Source organism: Chionomys nivalis, chromosome 4 (assembly GCF_950005125.1).
Source record: "Chionomys nivalis chromosome 4, mChiNiv1.1, whole genome shotgun sequence".
Taxonomy (NCBI): Eukaryota; Metazoa; Chordata; class Mammalia; order Rodentia; family Cricetidae; genus Chionomys; species Chionomys nivalis.
This window is the reverse complement of record NC_080089.1, coordinates 117,526,964-117,537,396: the sequence shown is the minus strand read 5'-3', so window position 1 is coordinate 117,537,396 and position 10,433 is coordinate 117,526,964. Positions and strand designations below refer to the sequence as shown.

Genomic DNA, 10,433 nt, shown 5'->3' with positions numbered 1-10,433 from the left:
CCTCTGCTGAGGACGCAGCATCAGGCAAACTCTCTGCTCACCCAGCGCTTGCATTCTGGTCTGAGAGCGAAGTCATACATAAGAGAGCAAATTAACACAGTGATTGCTGTTAGTGTGTATTACAAAGACAGTTAAAGCTGCTTTCCATGATGGGTCAGCAACCAGGGTTAAAACCATGGTGGTTGGAGGAGTCGTGTTCTAGGTGGAAGGAGCAGCTGGTGCAAAGGACATGTGGTATGAGTGGCATGGTCGTGGTGGGAGTGGTGAGGTCACAGCTGGGAGTGGCGTGGTCATGGTGGGGTTGGCATGGCCATGGTGGGAATGGTGAGGTCATGGCTGGGAGTGGCGTGGTCATGGTGGGATTGGCATGGCCGTGGTGGGAGTGGTGAGGTCACAGCTGGGAGTGGCGTGGTCATGGTGGGATTAGCATGGCCATGGTGGGAGTGGTGAGGTCATGGCTGGGAGTGGCGTGGTCATGGTGGGATTAGCATGGCCATGGTGGGAATGGTGAGGTCATGGCTGGGAGTGGCGTGGTCATGGTTGGGAGTGGTATCGCCATGGCGGTAGTGATGTGGTCACACCAGAGTAGTATGGTCATGTCGGAGTAGCATGCTCATGGTGGTAGTGACATGGTTATGGCGGTAGTGGTGTGGCCATGTCGGAGTGGTGTGGTCAAGAGAGTGTGCGCAGAGCCTGTGGAAGAGCAGGTGAAGGAAGAGTCTGGAGTGCCTTGGGGTCAGACTGCAGAGGTGCTCAGGGACCAGATCAGGGAACGGAACAGTGTGTGGGGGGTGCTGTCGGAAACCTGTAATTAGTTAGACCTGTCGGTGACCTGCAGACAAGCATGTGGGGGCTGGGTGGGCTTCAAACAACGTCCATGTTCCTGCCGAATCGGCTGCAGGAGGGAGGGAAATAAGAGCCTGTCTTTCACGAGCCGAGACAGGGCCTGGCCTGGGAAAGACTGACATTTCCTGAAATACTGTTTGCTCAACTGGAAAATGTCAACACAGGCTTTCTCCGCATGCGAAGAAATTCAGTAATTAATGAGGACCCAGGGCAGGAACCAGACCGCAGAACGAGGCTATCTCCAGAGCGTGTAGGGCTTGCTGCACTGAAGCCATTTTCTCACAGTCAGGCCAGGCGTGTCTTCCTTTGTGCGACAGGCAACGAGGCAAGCACGGAGAAGTCAAGTGACTGGGCTAAGGTCACCGCTGGGGTCTCTGACACCCCAACTCCCGAGTGGCAGAGCAGCGACTGGGGCCCAGGCTATCTGAGTACCAAGGCTGAGCTTGCAATCGGCGTTCCAGATACTACGTCTTTCTGAGACAGTGGACGCGTTTACATCTAACTACACAGCTGCATTAGGCAGATGTTTGCCACCTTTGCCCCAATTAAAGCTTTCATCTGGAGCTCCTAGTTCATGATAGACAGCAATTTTATTCTCCAGAGGACATTTTGCTTGTTACAGAGGGGAACAAATACCTGGCCACATAGAGACGGGAAGAGTCATCTGTGGCTCTGGTTTGGGGGCACTGCCACATGGTGACAAGAACATGGAGTGACTAGTCACGTTTATAAAGCCGCAAGGTGACTGCAGTCAGGAAGCAGAGAAGAGCTAGCAAGCGGGGCTGGTGTCACCTCGTATAGGCTCTTCAACCCCCCAGAAACGGCGTCACCACATGGGGGCCAAGGAGAGACTCTAGTGGGCGCGTGGTGTAAGGAGCGTGGTTCTTACAGACAGGTCTGGGCAGCGTAAACTGCGAGAGTTCTCAAGGGCTGAGTTGTTTCCTCTTGATGGAAGTTCAGCGGGGTAAAGCTGGGTCCTAGAGGGCTTGCACAACAAGGCCTGAGTGTGGTGAGGAGCAGAACGCTGGCAGGGTCTCAAGGTGACATTTTGCCCATGTTTTGGGGCCATTGCTCAGTTGTGCTTGAAGATGGCAACATGGACCCCAGTGGGTGAAAGGTTAAGTGGTCACTGTGGAAGTGGAGAAGGTGAGGTCAAGAATCAATTATTGAAGTGACCACCCCACCACTACAGACTTGGAAATAGAGGCACTGTGGGGCCAGTGTCTAGTCCTCTGGGGCTGTCTCTTGCATGGAAAGCCAGGGACAAGGTCAGTGGAGGCTGTAAGCAGAAAACCTGGGACTAAGACCATTGTGAAAGGGTGAGGCCGATGGGGCTGTTGTGGGCTAGAAGGCAGCGAAGAAACTAAGTCAACAAGGGGGCATGGTGGTGCTCGATGACACACACAGCGAGTTGTCCTCTTCCTCTCCCTCCTCCCCTTCCTCCCCTCCTCTCTCTCCTCCTCTCCCTCCTCCTCTTCCTGCTCCTCTCCCTCCTCCTCTCCCTCTTCCCCTTCCTCCCCTTCTCTCCCTCCTCCTCTCCTTCCTCTCATTCTTCCTCTTTCTCTTTCTCTCCCTCCTCCTCTCCCTCCTCTCCCTCTTTCTCTCCCTCCTCCTCCCCCTCCTCCTCTCCCTCCTCTCCTTCTTCCTCTTTCTCTTCCTCTCCCTCCTCCTCTCCCTTCTCCCCTTCCTCCCCTCATCTCCCTCCTCCTCTCCCTCCTCTCCCTCCTCCTGTTTCTCCTTCTCTCCCTCTTTCTCTCCCTCTTTCTCTCCCTCCTCCTCTCCCTCCTCCTCTCCCTCTTTCTCTCCCTCCTCCTCTCCCTCCTCTTCTTTCTCTTTCTCTTCCCCCTTTCCTTCCTTCTCTTCCTTCTTGTCTCCCTCCTCATCTCCTCCTCCTTCTTCCAAAAATGTCCATAGTGAGTTTTCCTTTCACAATAGACTGTACTGAATCAAGGGGCAGGAAAGGACTTGAGCATCCACATCAACTGAAGGATCAAAATGGCAGGACTACAATCCAAGAAGCCACTAGGTCCTTCTGGAAGGCAGAGAACTTCCGGAGTGTAGTTTCCTCTGGAAATGAGAGGTCTGCATGAGATTACCTCAGGAGCCCATGCTGCAGGAACAAAGAGTCAAGGTGGGGAGATCCCTCCATCACAGGTAGGCAGGTGATGCTGTTTTTCCCTAGAGGTCCCGAATCCCGCCTTCTCCAGTGCCTCTCTTTTCCCCTGGAAGTCCAGTGTCCCTGTGACCTTGGAAGGAGCTGCCCAGGACAGTCCATGCAGCTGGCATCCATAGCCCTGAGCCACCAGAGCATGGAGAAGATGCAGGTGTACCTGACGCTTCTGCTCATCAGCTACTTGCTGACTCCCATTGGGGCTTCCATCTTGGGGCGCTGCGTAGTGGCTAAGAGGCTCCGTGACGGAGGCTTGAATTATTTTGAGGGCTACAGCCTTGAGAACTGTGAGTAGCACCCTTGCAGTCTCTCCCTGCCTCCTTGATCTCCGCTCCCCACCCTGCACCCGGCATCTTCTCACAACTCTTGCTGTTTCACCTCTTAGGGGTGTGCCTGGCTTATTTTGAGAGCAAGTTCAATCCCTCGGCTGTCTATGAGAACTCAAAAGCTGGCTACACTGGCTTTGGCCTCTTTCAGATCCGAGACAGCGACTGGTGTGACCATGGCAAGAACCTCTGCAGAGTGTCCTGCTCTGGTGGGTCCCTTCCTTTCCATCCCTCAGGGCACTGGAGGCTGTAGAGCCTACGTGTTGGAGGGAACTGGCCTGGGCTGTGTCTAAAGCTTGTCCCTAGGAGGTAGGGACCTTGGTAGGAGAGTGCTGAGAAAGGGCATGCTAGCCTGAGAAGAAAGAATGACGGGAACCAAGGCCAGACAGGCCCAGAAGGTGCTGGGAAGGCCGGGATGTTGGAAGCAGAAGCAAGCCGTAGAACCCATGCTGCGTGAGAGTGGGGAAAGATTGGTCTTTCTGGTCACCCATGCTGCAGCATTAGCTCCACAGGGGACCCATACTGTCACCATGACAGTCAGAAGTAGTTGTAGGGAGGAGACAGGTACTGGCCAACCCATAGGGAGTGTATCCGCCACCCTTAAAGGGACCTAAGAACCTGTGGCCTTGAGGAAGCAGCTGGCCAGGATCTACTCCTGTGCTCTGTGAGCTTTTAGGGACTTCGTTGGGTACTTCCCTGAGCCTTTGCAGGTATCAGTTCACTCAGTGCTCACAGCGGCCTCTCGGGAGCAGGTACTGCTTCTCTTCCCATTCTATAAACAGGCAAACTGGGGCCCAGAAGCAGTGAGTCCACTCCCCAGGCCACATGGCTGGTGAGTGGAGCTGGGGCAGACACAATTGAAGGGGTTCCTAAGTCAGGATTACACCAAGAGGCCAGGCGTGGTCTCCCTAATATCAGGCGTTTCTGAGGCCGAGGGTCTAAGTGTTAGCCCCAGCACCCCCAGGCTTCATCAAAGAGAGAGCATCTCCCCCACCCTGGTCAATAGCGGTGGTCCAGGGTCTTCAGCTTCTGGGGGGCCTACACCCATCAACCCACATATCAGTCTCCTCCCAGGCTGCACCAGAAGGTCCAGAAGCCTCTGTCCCCTCTCCACGCTGCCCTCTAAAGTCCCAGATTGGCAACCACAGGCCTTGTGTCCTCTGCCTGTATCTTCAATGGCCAGCTGCGTGGACCAGCAGTGGGAAGTGAGGTTGTGTGGTAGAAAGGCATGCTAACCGTCACCGGACGCCACAGCCTCGTTCTGCTTCCATCTCTTTGCAGCGTTACTGAATCCAAACTTAAAGGACACGATCGAATGTGCCAAGAAAATCGTGAAAGGAAAAGAAGGGATGGGCGCATGGTAAGTGGCGTGTCCTCTGCAGCCCGTGCTGGAGGCTCAACAAGGCTGTTTGGGGTCCTTCTCTGACTGTGACCAGGTTCCCGACAGAAGCAGCCGAGGGCAGGAAGAAACACAATTCATTTGGCTCGCAGTTTGAGCTCAGTCTCTTGTGGCAGGGCAGTCGCGGTGGTGGGAGTGTGGGAGGTGGCCGGTCACGTGGTAGTCACACTTAGGAAGTAACAGGAGGTGAATTCCGGTTCTCAGCTTTATTTTCCTTTTGGTTAACCCAGGACCTTTAGTCCATGGGATGGTGCTGCCCACACTCAGGGTCCCTGCTCAGTGGAAGCTCCGTGAAACCACTATTCTGAAGACACTTAGAGGCGTGTGCTCTCGGTGTACTTAAGTGAGGGTGACAAGGACGAGTCAACACCACAGCTCACATTAATAACTGTGTGTGTGTGTGGTGTATGTGGTGTGTGTGTGTGTGGTGTGTGGTGCCTGTGTGTGTGTCTGTGTGGTATATGTGTGGTGTGTGTAATGTGCATGTGTGTAGTGTGTGTGGCATGTGTATGGCATGTGTGTAATATTATGGTATATATGTATGGTGTGTGATGTCTGTAGCGTATGTGGTGTGTATGTTATGTGTGTGTGGTATGTATGGTATATATGTGTGGTGTGTGTGGTATATGGGGCTATGGTGTGTGTGTGTGTGTGTGTGTGTGCGCACGCGTGCATGCAATGCTAGAAGAGGCCATTGTGCTCCCTGGAGCTGGAGTTAGAGGTAATTGTGAGCTCTTGTGGTTGTAGGGAAATGAACTCTGGTTCAATGTATGTTTTAACTGCCAAGCCATCTCTCCAACCCCTTCTTACTTATTTTTAATGCTTCCTTTATAAACCAGGGCTATTAAATGCTCATAATCACATCTGCGGAGGTTGTTTTCTTAGGATTGCCATTTGTGTTCTCACTTTGTTGATGGCATCTTCATCCTAGATGAGACCTAACAGTTTCTTAGAATCAAATCCCTCTGCCTTCTCTCTTGTGGCTTCTGGGTCTATGTAAAACCCCTTCTTAGAAATGTCTTTAAGAACTGAGGAGATGGCTCAGATGGTACAGTACTTGCCTTGAGAGAACAAGGACCCAAGTTTGATCCAGAGAACCCATGTTTCAAAAAATGTTAAGTATGGTGACACATACTCGTAATCCCAGCGCTGGGAGGTAAAGACAAGTGGGGTCTCTGGAACTCACTGGCCAGCCAGTTCCGGACCAGTGGGAGACCTGTCTCAACAGACAAGGTGGACGATGACTGAGGAACAGCACCTAATTTTATCCTCTGATTTCCATGTGCATACATACACACATGTGTGCACACCCACACACATGTACGTCTGTACACTCGTGCAAATGCAGGTGCGCATGAATCTAAGGGATCTATAGCAGAGGCTTGACAAGAACTCCATACATGTTTTCTCAGTATCAGAACATTGCTGACACCAAGCAAGCCCTTGATTCTTTGGCTAAGTATTTTTAAAATAGAATTTTTATGATTTTATCCTTTTAAGCTTAAATTTTGGATTCCTTTGTAATTAATTTTGGTATCAAAGCAAGGTAGGTGCTATGGAGCTTTAACTTCTGCTAAGCCTGCTTATTGTTGTCAACATCATGAATCGGATTATGTGATTTCACTGCTAGCAGAGCAGACTGCACCCGATGGTGGAATCTCCTTGTTAATGATAAGCGTCTCCTTTCATACGTGGTGTGGGCTTTCTGATTAATTGGTGAGCTTGGCTGAGTCTGGGATTAACACTAATGAGTTGAAGTCATCTTTGTTGTGTGGCACCGTGAAGCAGTAAGCTGGGCCGCGCTGGCTGAAATGCCTTATTGTCCAGATTCCTGGTAAGGCAGGCTCTAAGGATCCACCACAGCTCAGACCGAGTCACCCTGCTGTGCCGTGTGAACAAGAGGAAAGGCAATCCAAAGTCCTGGGGAGCCCCCTCCACACCATCTGCCCCTGAGCTGTAAAGAGCCATGGGATTTCTGGGAATGTTGATGTGTGTGTTTTCTGCTGCTTCTTAGCTACAAGGGGCCAGGGATCATGGCCTACTACGGTTCCCCCTGCCGAAGATGAGTGGAGCCATGCAAGGCTGAGGAGCAGGAGTGGATGTGGGTAGGGACTCGGGTCCAGATGTGGGCAAGGCTGAGGAGCAGGAGTGGATGTGGTTGAGGACTTGGGTCCAGATGTGGGCAAGGCTGAGGAGCAGGAGTGGATGTGGTTGAGGACTTGGGTACAGATGTGGGCAAGGCTGAGGAGCAGGAGTGGATGTGGGTAGGGACTCGGGTCCAGATGTGGGCAAGGCTGAGGAGCAGGAGTGGATGTGGGTAGGGACTCGGGTCCAGATGTGGGCAAGGCTGAGGAGCAGGAGAGGATGTGGGTAGGGACTCGGGTCCAGATGTGGGCAAGGCTGAGGAGCAGGAGAGGATGTAGGTAGGGACTTGGGTCCAGATGTGGGCAAGGCTGAGGAGCAGGAGAGGATGTAGGTAGGGACTTGGATCCAGATGTGGGCAAGGCTGAGGAGCAGGAGAGGTTGTGGGTAGGGACTCGGGTCCAGATGTGGGCAAGGCTGAGGAGCAGGAGTGGATGTATGTAGGGACTTGGATCCAGATGTGTGCAAGGCTGAGGAGCAGGAGTGGATGTAGGTAGGGACTTGGATCCAGATGTGGGCAAGGCTGAGGAGCAGGAGTAGATGTGGTTGGGGACTTGGGTCCAGATGTGGCCTTGCATTCAGGACTGGAATGCAAGGGGAAGGATCACTGGGGAATATGAGGAGATAAGGTTAAAGAATCAGTAAAATGCCCAGGAAAAATGAAGAGGAAGACATTTTAGATGAAGTAGGTACACAGACAAGTGGAAGGAGCCCAGCGTTAGGACACACCCGGGACCCTGGCCTAGTCAAACTCTCTGAAGCTCTTTCAGAGGAATACCTAATACATCACAAGGCTGTGGTGCCCCAACTGGGCGGGGTTCCCGTGTGAAGCAAGGGTAGTATGGGCACACCATGGAGTAAGCACCTGCATCCACACCAGGTTGACCACCAAAACCCATAAAAGCCTGAGGAAACGTGTCCACACCAGGCAGACGCAAATGTCCCAGGGCTGGGTATGAACTGTGTAGCTCTGGGGACCCCAAGCCCTGGCTCTAAGGAGCCACCGCTGACCGCTCTCTGGTCGTCCGCCTGCAGGCCTGTCTGGTCCAGGAACTGCCAGTTGTCTGACACCCTGGAGAGGTGGCTGGACGGCTGTGACCTGTAGCCACCTGGGTTGACTTGCCCCACTTGCCGGCCATGCCTCATGACCACGGATGTTTTCCTGTTTGTTGCTTCGATCCATCCAGTTATCTCACCGCTCGACAGTTCCGGATGGCAAAGGACAAACGTCCACTTCATCCAGGGGGGCAAGGTGCAGAATAAACCAGCTCAACCTGGCCCGAGGTCTCTGCTGGCATTGTTTCATTTGAGCACTACGGCCACCGTCATTTTTTACCGTTTATATGACTTAACCGTTTCTGATTCTTAGAGTGTGAAGGCAGGGGTGTCAATCTTCAGCAGGAAAAGGAGGAAGAGACACGGTGGAAACTGAGAGGAGCCACAGAAGCAGGGGTGAGGGGCTGGGAAAACAGGGCTGCTTTTTTATAGCCAGCTTGGCCGGCCTTAGAATCATTTGGGAGACACAGCTCTGCGTGGGCCTTCAAGGGGTTTCCAGATTGGATTAACCGAGGAAGGGAGACCCACATTGAGTGTGTTGGCACCATTCATGGTGAGTCCCAGGCTGAAGAAGGGAAAAACAGGAGGGAACCCCTCTCCTGTCCACTGAGGCGTGAAGAGCCCCCACCTCACGGTCCCGTCATGTGGTGGACACTATACAATCAAATCTTCTTCTCAGGTCACCGTGATAAAGTAATGGACAACCTTCCCATTGCAACCCCAAGGGGAGTCCTCTCCAGAACCTACGTGGCAGGCCAGCAGAGCCCAAGACACACATGCCCTTCCACTCGTATTTGTATGGAAATAACCAATGGCTGTCATTTTCTCTTAATGTTAAGTTTCTAGAGGTTAGAAATAGCACATATGCTAATACGCGCAATAGGCAGGCAAGTATTTACAGCTATAGCAATGTCAGGTCTTCCGTGATTTCAGCACTACCGCTCTCTTCTCTAACTATGTCTTTGTCGTAGTCAGTGTTCTGTGAAGAGACACCACCATGACAACTCTGGTAAAGGAAAACATTTCACTGGTGCTGGCTTATGGTTTCGGAGGCTTAGCCCATCGTCGTGGTGGTAGGAAGCAGGGTGCCACGCAGGCAGACACGGTAGCTGAGAGTTCTACATCCAGATCTGCCGGCAGCAGGAAGAGAGACAGTAGCACCGGCTTGCACTTTTGCAATCGCAAAGCACACCCGCAGTGACACGATTCCTCCACAAAGGCCACACTTCATCCCTCTCGAGTAGTAGTGCTATTCCCTGATGGCCAAACGTTCAAATCTGTGAGCCTGTGGAGGTCATTCCCCTTCAAGCTATAGCCTGTGGAGGTCATTCCCCTTCAAACTATAGCCTGTGGAGGTCATTCCCTTTCAAATCTGTGAGCCTATGGAGGTCATTCCCCTTCAAACTATAGCCTGTGGAGGTCATTCCCCTTCAAACTATAGCCTGTGGAGGTCATTCCCTTTCAAATCTGTGAGCCTATGGAGGTCATTCCCCTTCAAACTATAGCCTGTGGAGGTCATTCCCTTTCAAATCTGTGAGCCTATGGAGGTCATTCCCCTTCAAACTATAGCCTGTGGAGGTCATTCCCCTTCAAATCTGTAAGCCTATGGAGGTCATTCCCCTTCAAATCTGTGAGCCTGTGGAGGTCATTCCCCTTCAAATCTGTGAGCCTGTGGAGGTCATTCCCCTTCAAATCTGTGAGCCTATGGAGGTCATTCCCTTTCAAGTCACCACAACCTCCTTCCCATGGGTTTTTGTTGTATTGTGTGTGTGTATATATGTATGTATGTATTAGAGTTTTCTGTTTTCAACAATGCTATAGAGAGGGTTCTGTGATTCACTTTTATAGAAAGAAAGCAAACCAGATGGGTGTGGTGGCCTCTAATAGTCCTGGTATCTGAAGGCTCGTAGAGAAAGATTGCTAAGACTTGGAGGCCATCTTGAGCTCTGAAGAGATCTGGCCTCAAGAAACAAACTGGCTGGGCTGTAGCTCAGTTTGTAAAGTGTTGGCTCGGCCTGCACAGAGCCTTGGGTGGAATCCCTACCACTGCGTAAAACTAGACATGGTGGCTCCTAATGGGAATCCCAGCGTGGCAGAGGTAGAGGCACCAGGGTCAGAGGCCAAGGTCAGCCTTTGCTACATAATGGAGTTTAAGGTCAGCCTGGGCTGTGTGAGACCCTGACTCAAACGGGCAAACGACAAAACACAGTAAAACACGATTCCCCGTGTTTATAACAATTTCATGCAGAAAGGGGTTTGTTTCTGAAGCATGGTGGCTTATTGAGTTCTTCTAGGAGGCAGTGCGTGTGAGACCTGGGGTTCTGGGATCCTGGGCTCATCTGGTGGAGATTTGGGCTTGGAGCCTCAGAGATATCTGCGTAACTAAAGCCAGGCTACTGTGGGATTCAAGCCATCAGGAGCTTGGAAGACCCGAGGCAGTGGGGTTGAGGGGGCCATCGGCTTCAGCGTGAAATCCTCAGACTGGTGAATGCTG

General features: G+C 52.2%; 1 protein-coding gene across 1 annotated transcript; it reads left to right on the top strand.

Annotated features, from left to right (window-relative positions):
- Positions 1–3,164: 3,164 nt before the first annotated feature.
- On the top strand, positions 3,165–7,988 carry Lyzl4 (lysozyme like 4). Its single transcript, XM_057766202.1, has 4 exons — positions 3,165–3,303; positions 3,402–3,551; positions 4,624–4,702; positions 7,919–7,988. The coding sequence occupies exons 1-4, from the start codon at positions 3,165–3,167 to the stop codon at positions 7,986–7,988; spliced, it is 438 nt and encodes a 145-aa protein (XP_057622185.1).
- Positions 7,989–10,433: the final 2,445 nt, after the last annotated feature.